The sequence below is a fragment of the Anser cygnoides genome, chromosome 3 (genome assembly GCF_040182565.1).
Source record: "Anser cygnoides isolate HZ-2024a breed goose chromosome 3, Taihu_goose_T2T_genome, whole genome shotgun sequence".
Taxonomy (NCBI): Eukaryota; Metazoa; Chordata; class Aves; order Anseriformes; family Anatidae; genus Anser; species Anser cygnoides.
Window position 1 is genome coordinate 18,058,575 of NC_089875.1, and position 18,346 is coordinate 18,076,920.

At 40.9% G+C, this 18,346-nt stretch overlaps 2 protein-coding genes across 6 annotated transcripts in view; both read left to right on the forward strand.

Annotated features, from left to right (window-relative positions):
* Window positions 1-14,589, forward strand: part of TOGARAM2 (TOG array regulator of axonemal microtubules 2) — a 61,890-nt gene extending 47,301 nt beyond the window's left edge. For 4 of the 5 annotated variants that reach the window (XM_013192454.3, XM_048078510.2, XM_013192456.3 and 1 more), the window contains 6 exons: window positions 294-411; window positions 1,704-1,807; window positions 3,183-3,387; window positions 4,576-4,792; window positions 9,935-10,021; window positions 12,279-14,589. In XM_013192454.3, coding sequence (XP_013047908.3) covers window positions 294-411; window positions 1,704-1,807; window positions 3,183-3,387; window positions 4,576-4,792; window positions 9,935-10,021; window positions 12,279-12,535 — 988 coding nt within the window. In that variant the 3' untranslated portion in view covers window positions 12,536-14,589. Of the gene's footprint in view, window positions 1-293; window positions 412-1,703; window positions 1,808-3,182; window positions 3,388-4,575; window positions 4,793-7,355; window positions 7,576-9,934; window positions 10,022-12,278 lie in introns of those variants that run through there. The other variant, XM_048078512.2, reaches the window with a different exon arrangement.
* A 1,171-nt stretch (window positions 14,590-15,760) lies between these two features.
* Window positions 15,761-18,346, forward strand: part of CLIP4 (CAP-Gly domain containing linker protein family member 4) — a 46,487-nt gene continuing 43,901 nt past the window's right edge. Inside the window, exon 1 of the mRNA XM_066993586.1 lies at window positions 15,761-15,905. The gene's annotated coding sequence lies outside the window, so the exon portion shown is untranslated. The remainder of the gene's footprint in view (window positions 15,906-18,346) is intronic.

Sequence of the window (18,346 nt, forward strand, 5' to 3'; positions counted from 1 at the left end):
ATCCTTCGATCCCACAGAAACAATTCCACAATTTCACTGTGAAATTGTACTTTCCTGTTGCCCTGTGTCCTCCAGTGCTTCTTGTGTTCAGCTGGCAGCATTGCATAGAGGTGCCAAGTGGAGGTAAATATCTCTGAGTGGATAATAACTTCTTATGAAAGTACTGCATGTGAGAATTCAAAATATCAGCATATTCTATTAATCCCTTTCTTTTTTTATGCACAAAATGAGGGAGAAGATGACTAATATTCTGTAGCAAAAACAGTTATTCATTTCTCTCTTCCCTGTATTAGGTTTTATGGACGGAAAATGCTGAATATATTGATGAGTCATCCAAAATTTGATGGGTATTTGAAACAGTTTCTCCCCTCACGTGACTTGCGAGATGTTATGGCAACAATTAAGCAGAAAGTAAGTGCTTGGCAGGAGAGATGTCTCCTTTATGCATGTCCTGATGTTGCTAATATGAGATTTAAAATATTAAATCTTTCTTTATCTCATTCTTCTTCTGTTGTATTATTTTGCTCCTGGAAATGAACTGTTGATTCTTAGCACGTTTGTCAGCAGACAGCGAGGGAATTAGTATGGTTAGAAATAAAGTGGGTATATGCTGATATCAACAACAAACAGGAAAGGGAAATAAGAGAAAATGATTTTACCCCCCTCCATAAAAACACTCCCCCCCAAAATGCCCCGTTGCCCCTCTCCCCCAAAATGCAACAGATGAAAGAAGTAATTGTGCCAAGAAATTTCCCATATGTACAAAAGATACACAAAGCTATCATAATTAGTGGCTATATTATCTGTATTCTAGGAATACTGCCCTGATGTCATGCTGTCTGCAACTACCTGAAAGGAAGTTGTGGGGAGCTGGGGGTCAGCCTCTTTTCCCAGATAACCAGTGATAGGACTAGAGGGAATGGCCTTAAGTTATGCAAGGGGAGGTTTAGGTTAGAAATTAGGAGACATTTCTTCTCAGAAAGAGTGGTTAGGCATTGGAATGGGTTGCTCAGGGAGGCAGTGGAATCACTGTCCCTGGGGGTGTTCAAGGAAAGGTTGGAAGTGGTGCTTAGGGACATGCTTTAGTGGGCGACATTGGTGGTAGGGTGATTGTTGGACCAGATGATCTTGAAGTTTTTTTCTAATATATATATTTTTTTCTAATAGATTTTTTTCCTAAGTTTTTTTTTTCTTAATGGTCCTATTCTATTCAAAGAAGCTCCATGAATTCAGCAGCCAGTGGAAAATCATCCCCATTTTTTTTCTATCTTCTCCACTTACATTCTAGAAAGGAATGTGTCTTCGTGCAGGAGTGGAGAGAGTGAGTGTGAACCAAATCAACTCCCAACATAATGGGCCAACCTCCAGAGAGTCCAAAAGTTTTCTGCTATTCTCTCTGAGAAGGCTTGTTCCCTATCAGTTTGCATTATTCCTGTTTGTGCTTATGACTAGTGATTTTATAAGATTTTATACTGCCAGCTGTTGTGGTAACACCTACAACCTGCATTAGGTTAGTGATAACAAAACCTTCAGTAGACATCTCTGAATTTCTGGTCCGTCTCTCTCTCTCTAAGTTACAAAATGTGTTCCTAAGCCTATTTTTGTAGCTGTGATCCTAGTTAAAATCTTTGTTTTAAACAAATGCTTCCCTATTTTCTCTTTTGTAAATTAATGTCTGTTTGTTTTTTAATATATGTATTTAGGGGATAGAAGACCATATATCTGAACTTCCATCTGCCAAGGGCCGCAGGGAGTCTAGGAGCAACGGTCTGATGGTATCCCAGGAAAATTTGCCTTCTGATGAAGGGTACTGAACACTTCTGTTTCATCTGACAAACCATGTGGGAAGCTTTTTGTATCTCTTCCTCAGTAAAATCCTTCTGCTGGAGCTGAACTGTGCCAGAGATTTTCTAGCCCCACAAAACTTTCTACAATGAAAAATATCTGCTTCTGCAACTAGGCTGAATACAAGTTCTGTGGGGGGGTTTCCAGAAAAATTGAGAGAGGAAGAGATTACCACCAGTGGCAGCCCAGAAGAGCCGATGCAATGGCTAGGAGAGTGTTAGGGAGGCTGTGAGAGAGTCGTGTCTCTGCTGTTTGACTTGGGACTTATGATTTCAGTTGGGGTCTTCTTATCTGAGTGGAGTCTTTTTTTTTTTTTTTTTTTTTTATATGGGTAGTTTTGATGAGAAGTCCCAGTCTGGAATGAAGATGCCATTCCCAAAAATGGCACTTGCCATGCGTGTGGTTTAAGCTGGCTGAATCAATTGCTTTCAAACAGCATCAGCAAGACAGTTCCTGAGTGGCTCTGGAAGACAGACATCTCAATGTGGACTTTTTCTGTAGCTATTTATGCCGTTCAGACCCATGACTGGTTGATGGATGGACAGCATGTTCTCCACCCCCACACACACTCCCCACCCCCAGATGCTGCAGATCAGCATTCAAGATAGGAACTTGGTCCTTGCTGTCTCCCCAGGCTAGTGGGAAAGCTACTTGTACCTGCTTTCCTCTGACTACAGAGTGGGTTTATGTAGCCCTGTTGTGCTCAGTGGTGGTAGGAAGGTGACTACACACCTCCCCAGCATGGTTAGGAGTGCCCCCATGCTCATGCCAGAGAGAGGTTGATCCAAGGGAATTGTTTCCATTGAGTGTGTTAAGCTGTGAATCAGTCCCTAGGGAAGTAATAATGCAAGCACAATAGTAGGCTGTCTGACTTAGGTTTTCATCTGTGTTACTGATCCTCTGGACCCTTTCAGATATGCCCTTTAATCTCTCTGAGGGGGATTCACCTGTTCAGATGCATCTGAGTTATTTATCCACATTCCCATACCTATTACAGGGACACTTCTCCAGGACATTTCATTTTCTTTTACTATAGACAATTCATAACTTTAAAGTAGTGCCTATTTTTCCCCACAAAGGAATGCTAGATTAATACCTTGAAGACATCTGAAGATAAGTGAGATGAATTCCATCCTTGGTGCTTTGGTTTTCCTATGTAAGCAGTAGTTATAAATGTATTTGGAGGTTGTCTCCTAGAATGATTGTTATGAGATCAAAGTTGCTTTTCAGATCAAGATCTAGCTGAAATCACACCATTAGGAAGTCTCGAGATGTTTTCCTCACAATTAACTGAAGATATTATCGCCAACAGATTTTACCTTGTTTTTATTTTCCAGTTCAAGGTCCGGCTCTGATGTCCTCATCTTACCCCGTCAGACAGTCCGGCACACATCACTTCGCACTGTGGAAGAGATTGAACAACTCAAGGAGCTTAACAAGCTCCTGACAGCCAAAGAGTTTCAGGCACGAATGGAGGGAGTAGTACTCCTCGTAGATCACTGCAAAAACAACCCCCAGCTCATCTCAGCTAACATTGTCCAGGTATCTAGGACATCTCCATTGCTTTTTTCCCTTCAGTTTCCTTCCCAAGCCTGTCACAGTAAAGTTAATTTCATGTGTCTTGGCACTACGTGCTAGTCATTCAGGACAAGCTGGTCCCTTCTCACCAAAAATAATTTAATTCAACTCCAAGTTTCAAGGCAAGTAATTTCAGTCCAGATGTACTTTTCTGTCTTTTGCCTGTTGGTGTTGTTCATGAGTTGATGATGGAATTTATTGTTGCTGTAGCTTCTTACATCTCTATTCCTCTATTAGGTAGAAAAGAAAGTAGAAAGAAAGGAAACCCAGCCACTGAAAACTTGGCAATTACTATTCAGAAGAAAAATGGCTTGGGATGGGGAAGAGAAGTATCGAGCTGGGTAGATTTAAAAAATAAAAAATAAAGGTTTCTCTGTACACTTTATCTTGTCACGTGAAGGCAAAACTCAGCCTTCACTTCCTTTCTCATCCCTTTCTTGATTGGGAAATCCTGTTTTCACTCTTCTTGGGCTTCTCTTTTCTCTTTGCAAAGAGAAGGAAAATGTCTGGAGACATGGCTTCCTTTTCCTCTTAGCATCTGCTTTTTTCCCCTTTTACAGAAAATGGTACCTGATAAAGTGATTGAAACTACTTCCATGAGTATTAGCATGGCATGTTAAACTTGAGAAGTCTACCTTAGAGAGATGGTTAGCTAGAGAGATGGTCTGGATCCTAGAGAGTTCATCAGAGCCCTGCTATCCTCCAGACCAAGGTTCTGAGACAGCTAGATAAAACAAAACTTGGTTCTCATCCAGACTCAATTTCGGCAAGACAAAATCTACCCTCAGTCCTTGAGACAACACTATGGAAAAATGAGAATCATAAATAGCTGTTTTCATACCTGTATGTCAAAGATTTTTTTTTTTCCATTATCAAGGCGATTTAATGATGTATAGGTAAAGAGAAACTCCACATAAACTCTCTCATCCTCAACACAACCTTGTAATAAAATATGAAAGTGTTTTAAACCAGCATGAGATTGTGCAAATACTACAGTGAGTAACCCACAGGAAAACAGTGAATTTGTGCTAGTAAGCACTGGCTTGACAGAAAGGATTACATTTGTCTTTTATTTGGTTGAGAACTTGTTTCTGCATCACTTGTAGAAACAAAGACATTTTAACCCAGCTTTTATGTTTGTTTTCTTAACAGATTTTTGATGTTTTTGTACCAAGACTTCAGGATTCCAATAAGAAAGTGAATCAGCAGGCACTGGAGGCTCTGGCTTCAATAACACCCATCCTCAGAGACACCTTACACCCAGTGCTGATCCATGTGGTAGCAGCAGTCACTGACAACCTGAACTCAAAGCACACAGGGATATACACTGCAGCTGTGAAGGTGCTGGAAGCATCCATTGCTCACCTAGGTAAAGCTGACCTTGGATTTAGACTCAAAGTGTGGACTCTCCATCTCAGAGCCAAGTGAACACTCAGTCTGTTGATAGCTGTTGTTGTCTGTGGAAAGATTCAGCTGTTGCAAGGTGTTTATGAAGTCCTGACTGAATTCTTTCTATCCCAATCTATTGCATCTTGTGATGTGCAGCTGAATGGATACTGCTTATCATCTAATTACTAATTCAGCAGAGAGAACATTATAGGCATTATTCTAAACTCCTGCCAGAAGAGTATGAGGGAAGCAACTAGCATGTCATGTCAGTTTTCTCCCTTCCTAATGAGAAACTGCATGTGTTCTGTTTTTATTGAATTGGATTTTTAAGATGTTAATTCCAGTAAGTTTATATCCACTAAAACAAGGTGAAAGTAATGTATTTTTTTCTTTGACACATGAAGGGTGGTGGAGGCTCTTTGCCCTTGCTGAGCTTTGTTCCATACTCTGGCAGTGATGACTCGCTCAAGCAGATGTATCTGGACTTTGCTGACCTAAAGCTTTGAGCTCACTCACTTATTTTGTAGGTTTTAGGTAGTAGTTTAGCCATATACAGCCCAAATGAAAATGTTCCTTTGAAATTGAAGACTGAGACCTTGATAAGATTATGTGTTATGAAAAATCACAGGGGAGATAGATGAAGGTGGAAAGGCTTGCTGGATAGTCAGAAAGACACTGATTATACACATGGCTAGCATGTATTTCTTAAAAGTATATGGAGAGACTGCCCTGATGTGGTGACTCCCCACTTCCCCTCACCTGTCACAGGTTTCAGTTTGCCTTAATTTGTAGACAGTAACCTACAAATAAGAGAATCAGAAAAGCAGAAAGAAAAGGATGGGAGAGAAGTACAAGGGTCTCCGCTAACATTTTTTTTTTCAGCTAAGTTTTGTGTTTGATATTAATAATTTACAACAGTGAGCACAAGGATAGAAAGCTGGCTGGCACTCCAAGTTAAGGAGGGGCTGTTAGGATTGGTTGCAGCCCGGGGACACAGTCTGAAACCAGCCTTAAGTCTGTAGAAAATATTATCTGTGACTTTTAGCTTATTCTTATGTCCTTTGTTTTAGGCAGCTGGGTCCCCTGTAGGATCCCTCTGCAAGGATCTGGTGGAGAGGTGTCAACATTGACTGTTTTTGTTCTTGTACACATTTCCACCAGGGAAGGAGACCAAGACTGATCTGTGTAGTTTGCTGGGGGTGTTTATGGATTTATATCTTTTCAGTCTAGTGTTTAAAATTCAGTGAGATTCAGACCTGAATCCAAATCCAGACGTGAATTTGCCTCTTGATCTTCTGGTGTAGACTTAGAAGCCCATTGACAATACCTGTACTACCACTGTTGTTGCTGCAATTGTGACCAGATGTTTCCAGTTCCTGGGGGCTCTTCATATGCTATTTACTGGATCTCTGACTTATGTTGAAATGTGAGATGAGAGATGGTGTGTGTGTATTTGTGCATGCAGGGAGTTTGGTTTTGGAAAGATGGATGCCATCACTAAAAGTGCTCACTAGAAGTTTTTTTTTTCCCCTCCACTGATTAAAATCTACTGCAGAAAAGCAGTTTCCAGATAAAGTGTTTGGCTTCCCGAGTTGATGCCAAGTTTGCAGATCACTCATATCATCTATGCTATATATCAAAGGACTTAAATTCCTGCCAGCTGTAACTGGTAAGCTGGGTAACAAGAAGCTGCCATGGTGCAGTCCTTATGCACCAATTTCCAGACAAGCCTGAACATGTATCAGCATTTCCCCAGATTCTTGTGAGTCTTTGTCTCTGTGCTCCTTGTCTGCTTTGGTACAGAAGGAGCTGAACAATAAATCCTGGTGTTCAACTAAGCTAGAATTCAAGGACAAAGGGACTTTTGGGAGGTGGTTTGGGTCTAGTTTGATTTCCCAAACTAATTGCTTTGCTGTTGATGTGATACTGGTGCATCGGAGCTTCTGCAGAACAGCTTCCTGGAAGATTCTACATTATGGGCATCCTGTCTGCTTTCTACCTTTCTTCTTTGTCTTTTATTTTTTTTTTTAAAGGGAATTTATGGTTTGCCAAGTTCATTTCTTTAGAACAAACAGGTATAAATCCAGGTGTAAATGATGGCTTGTTCCAAATGTTGTTCTGCATGGGGCAAGATTGCTGTAGCCAGTAATTACATGGCCAAGGTCTGCTGTAAATTACCTTGCCACACAGATTTATGCCAGCTGTGAAAATGCAGCACTGGGTGAATATGCCTGAAAAATTTACTGTTGAACAGGAAGGCTTTAAAGGGGAACTAACAAATTTCTCCACATCAGCCTCTTTGTGAACCCAGTGAAATTGCTGACCTGTTACCTTCCTATGTTCTAAATATGGGGCTGTGGGGAGAAGGGTGCAAGACCTGTCCTGCTGTTGGTCCTATTGTGGTGCTTGGGAGAAGGCTGGGGAAGAGTCACAGAATCCTCCTAACAGAGGATGTGGCAACCAGATCCCTTCAGGGTTTTGTGTGGAGCTTTCTGTCATCTTTCCCCCCTCACTAATTCTGAGATATGACCTTAAATTTTCAGCACTGGCATATGTCAGAACAGGAGGAAAGCACATCTATCTCTTATCAGAAAGACTTCGCACAGAGACATGTTCACAGAAATAAGGTGGGGTGTATATATGTATATATATTTTGGATCTGGTCATTTTTTTGCACAAATTCAAACAGGTAACTGAATCACAAATGTTTCAGAATTCAAGGCTTAGGGCTTTAGTGGTGGAAGGAAGGCTCTACTGGCAAAATACCTGAGCTAAACCTCCCTCATGCTTTAAAATTGTTTGCCTTTACAATTTCAAACCCCCCAACAACAGAACTCTCTAAAGAATGCTGCTTCTAGCTTAGAGTCAGTAAGTGCAATGTCTTGCCCCCATTGCTCCACTGAGTTTCCTAACTATGAGCCCTGCTATTCCGCTGAGACTCTGTATTGACGTGCTGCAAATTCTGAGTTTTAGATGAGATTTCCTCATCTGTCACCTTCAACGATCCATGCAGAGATGCAAGCTGGTTATAAGGTTGCTTGATCACTCAATGTAAAACCAAACACAAACAAATAAGAACACAAAGGAAACAAGTAGTAATCCCATCCAGCCAACAACCACCACTCTTCTCCTACCCCTTAAACCAAAAATCCTATCCATAAACTAAATTGTTTCCAAATAAAACCTAAATCATTCATCTAGCTTAGCCCTGAGATGGAGTTGGATGTTCCCAGAAGAAGGTCACACACAGCAGCAATTCATTAGCTGTGACCCTGGACCCTATCCTCACTGGAGGGAGCCACCTTGTAGATGGGGCAAATCAAGTCTTATCACTTATGGCACCAGGACATAGATCTTGCTCTGCTCCTACATCCATCCTAATCTGTCATCTGTCATGAAAGAAAAATCCTTTAGATGGCCACTGCCTGGCACCAGGGTGTAGAGTAAGGCCTGAGTAGCTCCCAGAGTGACCAGCCCCCCACAAAAGGGGAAGGGAAATTGCTCCCATAAGCATTATCATAGCAAAGAGGGGAACATGGTGAAGGTGAGAGCACAAAGCAGATTCTTCTTTCGCTTGTATTGCAAATGCTGGACCTGTCCTGTGGCCAACAGGTTTAGCTAATATCTAGTACAGAGAATTAAAGCTGAGTTAATAAGAAATGAACTGCCTGCTGCCTTTTTTTCATCCAACAGCCATTAAAAGCTGTTCTGTCTTTTGGTCTTTTGAGGCAGCTAAAGTAATGCTTGGGTAGATTTGTTATTGACTGGAGCTTTAGTGTTTCAAAATGCTCAGGGCATTTGAAACCCTTAAATTGAAAGGTGAATAGTGACTATACATTTAATCTCCCTATAAAAGACAAATAATTCCTTCTCATCTATCCAAAACCCAAGTGTTTCCATGAAAATCTGTGTAGATGCCAATATCATCAATTAATTAACATTTCGTACTGCTTCAAAGTCTCCAGATCTCAGAGTGTTTTCTTATTTATTTATTTATTTATTTATTTTTCTTCTTTTTAAAGCAGCAGCAGTAAGGTAACTCTCTGAAGAGGAACAGCAAGTGTGAAACAGCATCTGCCAATATGGCAGGACTGTGAGGCAAAAAGCTAAGTGTCTGTTTAGAAAGGTGAATGAGAAGACTGTAATTACTAAAGCAGAAAATTAATTAGAATAACAGGATCAATTCTTCACTTCATGCTTGCAAAAAGATCATTAGGGACTTCCTTCTTACATCTCATGTAAAAACGAGCTCTTAATAGCACAGTGCTACTTAAAACCACTTTGGGACTTGGTTCTGTGGTAGTTCACAAAGAAAAGAAGTTGTCTGCTTTGTTGGTACCACTCCTGGAGACACCATGAGGTACTGGAGCATGTCTCATGAGCATCTTTCTCCAAGAGAAGCTTTGCTCAGCTTATCAAAGTGGTAGGACTAGAGGATTACAGACCAGTCTGGAAAACATTTTTAAAATTATAATAAGAACCCAAATCAACAATGGCCAGCATAGGAAAAATTTACATGTTTTAAAACGTACCAGTTTCTAAAACTTCCAACAGTCAAGTATTGGGAAATCAGCTAGTTTTTAAGTCTCTGTGCCAAGTTCTGATTTCAGAGATGTTACAAGAGCCCCTGAGAGTACGTGGTGTTAGTGGTGAGCAGGTAATTCTGTCATACAAGTAACTTGGAGTCTTGCCCATAGGTCCCCCCATGTAAATTACAGATTTAATGCCAGTTTATCTGTAAAAAGTGAATAGATGTGTGGACCTTTGAGCCTTCTCACCCTTTTTCTTCAAGGTTCATCTCTGCAAAACTCTATCATGCAAAACCTCCTCCCTACTTACGTGTGATTTAAATTTTGAGGGCCCTAATGAGAAATATGTAATACAGCTCCTTGTACAGCAGTTAACTTTTATTTACAGGTGTGAAATGAAATCTTTTCTTTTTGAATTTCAAATCCTCCCAAGTAAGCTCTAGTGAAAGAGCAAATGTAAGAACACAGAAGTTAGTAGAAATTTATTTTACTTTACAGAATGCCATCACCTCTGCCCTTTTTTTTTTTTTTCTTTTTTTTTTTTCTTTCTTATAACCTCTAATAGTAAGCAGAAATAAATGTTTTTCTTTCAGATAACACATTACTGCTGCAAGTGCTTGCCCACCGAGTGCGTTTCCTCAGCGGTCGAGCTATGCAGGATGTCACAGAACATCTGTCAGGTATTGACTGCTTCAGTCAATCTCCAGGTTTAAGTCAAGCAGTCTTTCACAGGAAATGGCAAATATTTAGAGGAAATTCCTCTCAATATACGGTGCAGTAGCTCATCAATCACTAGAAGATTTTGGGCTTCTCCCTCTTGCAAAATACACATAAAAGTTGTATTTGGCAGGGCTTTACCTGCATGCTTGTCAAGGCATGCAAGATGTAAAATTGGGACTCCAGTGCTGATCTCTCCCTGAGGCATCTCAGGATCCACCTCCAGGAAAGAAAGGAGCTAAAAATACCCTGGCCAGCTCCTCTCATTGAAGGACAGTGCAGTAAAGGTCAAGGAAGTCTCTAAGTGGTCCCTTTCCTGAACTGAATGAACATCCTATAGAAAAAAATATGGTAACTGGTATTTCTGAGGATCAGTTTTTGTCAGCATGGGATTCTTGTCTTACTGTTGGAAACTTTTGTGGCTGAATCCTGCAGAGACTGGGGATTGTAGTGCAGGTGAAAACTCAAGACAAAATATTACAGGCAAGGACAATGTGCAAGGCAGGATTTGGGAACAGAGGGGCAGAAGTGGGCAGTTGATCCCAACCCACTGTGGCTCCCTGCCTGTGTTACAGATATAACATGACACTGGCCATTTCAGAATGTATAAACAGTCTATTTCATATCAGTGGTGTCCTACACATTAAAAATGCAGCTGACAATTGATTTATAATAGTAGCTTACTATGAGTGGCGATAGCCAAGGAATGAAAAAAAAATTCAATCTCTATAAATATTAGAGAAAACTATTTATAGCCTTGCTTTAATTAGGGCTAAAGCCACTGCGAATTATGCCAGCATTTTTTAATCCAAGGTTTAATACACTTTGCTGTTTCATTATGAATCTCGAAAGGACATGTTTAGCCATAGCAAATTAAAAAGGGCCTTTAAAGATAGTTTGAATAAAGTAAATCTCCTTAATAATATAATTTAATTTCACAGGTATTTTGATCTCTTTTTCAAATAAAGCATTTGAACATTAATTTGGACTATTTTGGAGAGAGCAGATGTTCTGTCTGGGACTTTGTGGGAACAGAAATTCTCGTCTGAAGCTCTGTAGTGACTGCTGTATTTAATAGCACTTAAACTCAAATTAAATTCCATTTTAAAACAGGTGTAATAACCCTGTTCTGCTTACCAGAACTGTTCTTAGGTACTTTCAGCATCTGTTTAAGTGTTGATGACTGATGCTGGATGAGCAGCTTAGAGAAAATGGTGGTCCTTCCCCTGCATAATAATAAATGGTTACTGTATAATGTTTCCACTGAACAGAAAATAAGAACTGTGTCTCCAGACCATTTCAGATTTTGATCTCTCAGCAAAATCTGCCCTGCAAGGAGCCTGTTGGTAGTAATTTTTTGTTTGTGTTTAATATAGTTCAGTTCAGAAAATGGGCTGAGAACAGATTTCACAGAGTAAGAGGGAACGCTTGTTTTTTGGTTCAATTTCAGCCCCCTATGAAACAGTTTCTGTCTCTATTTCCGTCTTTCAGGGAACTCTGTGTAGATAAATGCCATTAAAGTTGTCAGATGCTCAAATGCCATGGCAATGGGGTATAGGTTATTACCTTAGACATCTTGAAGCTGGAAATAGCTGTTCATTAGAGGCCACCAAGTATGAGCGAAAAAGCTCAAATCAGAACATTCTGCCAGAGATATCAGTTATTCACTGATGTTTCTAATAAGACTGTCAAGCACCACACATTTTTGTGGTCTGGAGTTCTGAAATGTGGTATATTACTGCCATTTGCTGTGTGCCACTGAGCAAAAGGGAACTGCCAGATCAGACTCATGGCATTTTTTATCAAAGATCACAAAAAAAGTAATCATCCTTTTTATTAGAAATTTTTCAATTATTTCTCTAAGCTGCATTTCAAAATCTTTTACAGCTTCTTTAGATGACTTCTTAATGGAAATAAAAAGAGGTTTGACATTTTTGTCATTTGTAATACACAAGTAATTAGTGAAACAATTTACAAAATGTATATGATGCACTTTACTAAGTCTATCTTGGAAACAAAGCCGTTGATTTGGAGAAATTAAGGTCCTCAGAGGTCAGTTATTCTGTTCAGTGTATGATCAGCCACTGCTGCCTGTTTCTGGATCATTGGGGCTATTTGTGCTTGCTGGTATTAACTGGAAAAGCCCTCAAAGAACCAAAAATAAAGGTAAGAACTTGTTTGCATTAAGATGTTAAGAAACTTGTCTCTCTTGCCTGGCAGTACTCGTGGCATCTGTTTATCCCCGTAAAGCCCACGTGGTTGAGCGCTACACCTTGCCCGTGCTCTGGTACTTCCTGAGCAACATGATCGGAAATGGGGTCCTGCCTGGCCGGAGCAGCAACGTCAGGGCTGCGGTCACCAAGCTTGCAAAGAGCCTCTACCAAGAGATGGGCTCCAGCCTCAAGGAGCATGCCGCTGGCCAGCCTCAGCACGTGGTGAAAAACCTCTGGCATGTTTTGGACCTGGATGTCTGGTGAAGAAGGCTTGGTGCACTCCATGCAGGTGGCAGTAAGGCACTGCATGGGGCATGTGGAGAGGAGGGTGGAACCCCTGGCATCGGTTTTGTTTTGGTTTTAAAGCACCAGATTTACCCTACAGAGTTTATAGCTACAGATGTACATAGTATATTTTGATGTAAGTTTTTTTATTTTTATTTTTTAAAAGGAAGTATTCTTCAAAAGTTTTATTTTCTTCCCTATGAAGCTTATATAGGTATGAAAAAATAAAACCCCATGTGTAAATGCAATTTGTAACTGTAAAAAGGAAAGTAATATATTTATATAAATACTTGGAAAGTAAGAGATGTGCATATATGTATATTTACTTATAAAGTAAGACATGTGCTTTGAAAACATGTGGGCTGCAGGATTAGATGTTGTAGCTGCCACTGCACCAGCAGCAAAAGAGATGTCCAGGTCAAGCTCAGACCTCCAGTGCCAGGACAAGTACTGAAGGTACCTGAGATTTCTCTCTGAAATCTTTCTAGGTTTGCTGAATTTTCCCTCCTATTTTAGGGAACACCTCTTGTCTTTAGTCCCCTTTGCTTCCCCATGCAATGGGCTGATATGGAGAGGTGACAAGTGCTGTCTGAGTGCCTCCAAGCACGTTGGGACACCCTTGGGGAGGTGCAGGAGAGGGGCCATGAAGCAGGGGGCTGTGCCCCCTTGGAGGGGGTGGCAGGTGATACACAGAGGGCAGCAAGTGGGCTGAGGGCATCCTACTGAGGTTGGAGAGAGGTAAGCTGTGGGTGGGCACTGTGGAACAAATAAAACCAAGTTTTTCTTTTTTAATAAATACATTTTCTCAATGTCTAAAAAGACAAATTAAAAAAATAATCTGTCTTTCAAGAAATTAAGGTTTGCCTCATACATATATAAGGTGCGAGGCACAACGGGGCTATGGAAGTTTACAAGAGACTTGGCAGGCTCTTGAGTTACAAGGACCTGGCCTGAGGTTGGGAAGCCAAAGAATACTGCAGGGAGATCTGTCCATCCCAAAAGTCTTGGGGTTTTACATTTATTTGCTGCACCTGTTTAGTATGTCTAAAGCTATACAGGACTCCAGCTTGCTAGATAATGATGTTGCATTGGGTCACCTCTTACAGAAACACTTTTTCTTTTCAGTACAGTACTGAAGTGGTGAAACTATTTAATTGACTCTTTTAGGGTGTTTCTTTTGCTGTTGTTTGTTGTGTTTTGTTTTTAACTCCTAACTTTTGGTAGCATGGGGTGGTCAGGAACTCATTTCTGAAGAGACATGGCATATGATCTAGCCTAGGGACCTGGCTCTGAAACCCTGGTGTGTCTGGGGATCCTGCAGAGCCTGGTGGAAGCCACGGTTCTTGGATATATGCCAGAGTATTTTGGAGTTTGGTATTCTTAGAGTTTTTTCTAACGGTTCACCAGAGACAGGAATGACATGATAGTGCGCAGCACTTTTGCAGGTGTGTCAGGGTTCTGCAGAGTACAAGTATGCACTGAAGTGCTAAAAGTGAATGAATGAATGTTAGAAGGCAGCTGAGTTTAAAAAGCAGATCTGGAACTGTGTCACTTCATGAAGCACCTGAAGTTGGCTACTGTCTGAGGTCTATTTTAAAAGGTAGTATTTTTTATTTTTTATTTTTAGCAGGTGGTATCTCTAGAGGGCTTCCTGTTTTTGCTTTCTCTACCTCCAAAGTTGCTCTTGCAGTTTCCCTCTGTACATTTGTCCCTCTGGAGCCCTTTCCATGCTGCTCTACACAGGCTGTTTTAGCTGGGCTGAATAAAAGATGTTTATTTTTACTTCAACTGTGCTTTGGCTCTTGGGGATGTGGGGAGGAGTTTCTGCACTTGGGAGAAAAAGGCTTTTACACACTTCACATGAAGCCTCCCAGAGCCTGCTTTTTATGTGTTTTAGCTGTAGGTCTTGCAAAGTATGTTTAAGAAGTAACCCATGTAACTTGTTTCTTAACTCTCTGTTGGCCTTGAGTTTTGCTTTCATGCATGCTGTTCCCCACAGTTGTTGAGAATAAAGCATTGCCTACTGGTACCTATTTTCTGTCTAAGTGTTTTTGTTTGTTTGTTTTGTTTTGTTTTTTAACTCTCCAGCTGAGACAGTTTCCCCATGACATGGCCACTCCCACCACAGAGAAATCAGATTTAGCTGACCAAGCGACAGTGTGCAGTGAGAATAGAGGAGCAAGGGTTAATTGGTACAGGTTAAATCAGCTCAGGTGAGCTCTTCTACCACGTGCTTGCACAGGTGCACATATGGTAAGTTATTATGAAGCTATTAAGGTTTTTGGAAGGTAGGACCAAAACTCAGGGCAGTGTTAGACCTTCTTCTAGAACTAGTAAAAAATAAATAAAAAAAAATGTTTTTAACTTATTATTATTTTGTTCCAGAAATCTCACCAGAAAGGAGACTGCAAGCTGCACTTACGTGGCCAGTTTAATTCATCTGATTGTTGTGTTTAATGTGCAGTGCAGCGGCTATCCCAGGTAGATTAGTTCAGCAAAAGATATGTACAGCAGTTTTGTACATTAGCTTACTCTACCATACAACCTGGCAGAGCCCCAAGAAAGATCCTGGCTGTCACGGATAGTCTCCTGCTTGCTGAAGGTAAGAGTTGTTGTCATTAAGGGAAGGTGGGAGAGAAGGGGCAACGTGACTTCTACCATGAAGGACTGAAGAAAGCTCATGTTCCCCTACACACTGGGTAGATAGTGCTTTTGCAGAGATGCTGCTGTATCATGGAGTGTAAGTAAGGTGATTCTGGCAGAATTTGCCCTTGTAAAGGTTAAAGGTGGGCTTGGGAGCCAGCTGCTGAGTCCTTCTATTGAGTGGAGGGAGAGGGACTGCACTGAGGTGGCTATTTTCATCCTTGATAAATACTGATGGTGGGAATAAAACCACTGGCATTGCTAACAAATCCCTGCCAGCTGACACTGAATTCTGATACCGTAATAAAGCCTTTGATATAAGCAGAGGAGAGAAAACTATCTAGTTAAAATTAGAGTTGACCTGAACCTTTAAGCCTCCCCTCTGCCTTGGTATCTGTAGCTGGGAAAAAAAAAAAAAAAAGTATTGAGCCAGTGAACTGCCCCTGTGTATCCTTAAAAGCTCCCAAATAGTTTTCAAATGCAATTGGCTGTGGTAAAACAGCTTGTAAAATCTCTGTACTAATAGCTGTACTCCAGATAAATGAAGGCTGTCCTTCTCACAGTTGTTTAGCACATTTCACCTTTGCTGCATTTGGGAACGGGAAGTAAAACTCTGCTTTGGAGGCTGCCATGAAGGCTGCAGGACGTGCAAGTTTGTCGTTATCTACTGCTTTCCAGGACATATGTGCCAAGTGGCCATGCCCAGGTGACTGCAGTCATGCCTATGCTCTCAGGCACAGCCTGAAATTTGATGTTGCATATGATTTGATTGCTGCTGCTTTAGCTTCATGTACAGAAGTATGCACCCTTATACACTCATGTCTGTATGTGTTACTTTGCATGTTTCTTCTCCTCTCTGTATGCTGTTAGTGTACACAATATGGGTTATAAAGCTGCTTAGAGCTGATGTACTTTTGTCAGTGCAAATACTTGAATGGTAAACATGTTTCAGCACAAGAAGGAAAATTGGCTATACTAGTAAGATGACTTCCATATGGATATAATTGTGCCAATATTAAGATCTCTTTGGCTGCTGTCTTGTTCTGGCAGCTCTTTGTTTTCAGCATCACTCAGTGCAAACAAAACAACAAGAGATGCTTCTGCTTTCTCAGGAGACAGCTGCCTTCCAGCTAAATCAGCCCAATTACTCTGGTAAGTGACCTTCTAGGCTGGACCTCTTGCAGGCTGCCCTTGTAGCTGTGGGATCTCATCGTGCAATCTGGCAACTGCTGGCAGGTACTGTTGTTTCATTCCCCATTGATCCTGCAACTAATAATTCCATTGAAAATAGTGGTGACAGTATGCCCACACCAGGGCTGACAGTAGTTCACATTTCACACACAGAAAGATTTTCTTTTTCAGACTCATAGTTCTTCCTTACTGCAATTCCAATAAGAAAAAATTTGACCCACTACATTCTCTTCCTGCTGGTCCTCTCTTTTCTCTCTTGCCAAGGCTTCTTTGTGCCACCTGCTGCTGCTATATATTATTTAGTGTTCCAATGGCATCACTTTTTAATATATTTGGGACACGGTGTATGTGGAGAAAGTCCTGTATAGAATAAATTTTTCTAACTGTATGTATTCTGTACTCACAGAAGGTTTGAACAAAGAAAAATTGGCCCAAATTCTAGTTTCGTATATTTGCAGTTTGAGTTATTTCTGGCTCATAGCTGTCTTCTATCTTGTTTTATAATTAGGAAAATAAAATATCTTTTATAAGGAAAAGAGGCACTGCTTTTCAAAAGGCATATATATACCTGGAACAGCAGTCAAATAGTGTTGTTTGTGACTTGCTTGCAGGAGGATGAGTTGACCATGAGGCCAACAAAGGTGAAAAGGATTACTCAAATAAATTTATCATAGAATAGTTTGGGTTAGAAAGGATCTTCAAAGACCATCTATTTCCAACCTCCTGCCATAGGCAGGGATGCCACCCACTAGAACAGGTTGCCCAGGGCCTCGTCCATCCTGGCCTTGAACACCTCTCATCACTGATCTTCATCTGAACATTGAGTCATTGACCTCAACTCCCTGGAGGTGGCTGTCCAGCCAATTCCTTGTCCAGTGAACAGTCCACCCTTCAGATCCATCTCTCTCCAATTTGGAGACAAAGATGTTGTGTGGGACTGGATCAAAGGCCTTACATAACTCACTCCATCATAGAAGGCTAATAGGTCAGGCATGATTTGCCTTTGCTGAAGCCATGTTGTCACCTCCCTGTCTTCCCTATGCCTTAATGTGGTTTCCAGGAGGATGTGTTCCATGATGTTCCCAGGCACGGTAGTGGGGCTGACCAGTCTGTAGTTCCTCGGGTCCTTGCTTCTACCCTTTATAAAAATGTCTGTGCTGTTTCTCTTTCTCCAGTCAATGGGGACTTCATCCGACACGAGCTATATTTATACTGAAGCCAGAGCAACCATTCAGCAGAGGGCCATGTGATAACTTATTGCCATTGGCCAGTGCTGCACAGTGTAACAAATTCCTCTGTGGCTGGAACAAGCATTTCTGGATGCAGCTCAGATTCTTGGTGGACCATGCAATTATTGATGGCACTGCCTTTTAAAAAATAGTTAAGTTTCATTTCATAATCATTTGAATCTTTTAAACTTACATTTTAATTTGTAGCTGCCATTATTCCTCTGCCTGAGGGAAAAATACTTTACAGGCTAATGCAAACCCTAACATTTTGACAGCAATTTCTGCATGGTTGCCAGTTTCTGATGTTACAGAAGAAAATATATGTGTGATGTGTTAATCAGGCTTTCTGAAGGACAAAATCTCTTTTATGTGTCCGTGTATGTTAGCTCAGCTATGGATCCAATGCAATTCCTAAGTCCAGGAAGTAACTCCTTTCAGTTTTGGTGCCTTTCCTTTGTCCTCCACCTGCACAGATGGTCCCAAAATTATAGCTCCAATTTCCCTCAAGGTATTTGGTAGGGCACCTCCCTTACCAGTAGCACTTTTGACAGTTGTTATATTCAAAGGTTTCAGTGAAGGAGGCACCCCTCTCAAAAGCTGTGTTTTGATAATTCTCATTACTGCTAACCTGTCTGGATTGGATCCTGTAATTAATGCATGAGCCATCCTCATAAGCCACACTCAATTAATACCTTCTTTCATCGTACACCGTTTTCTGAGACACTAC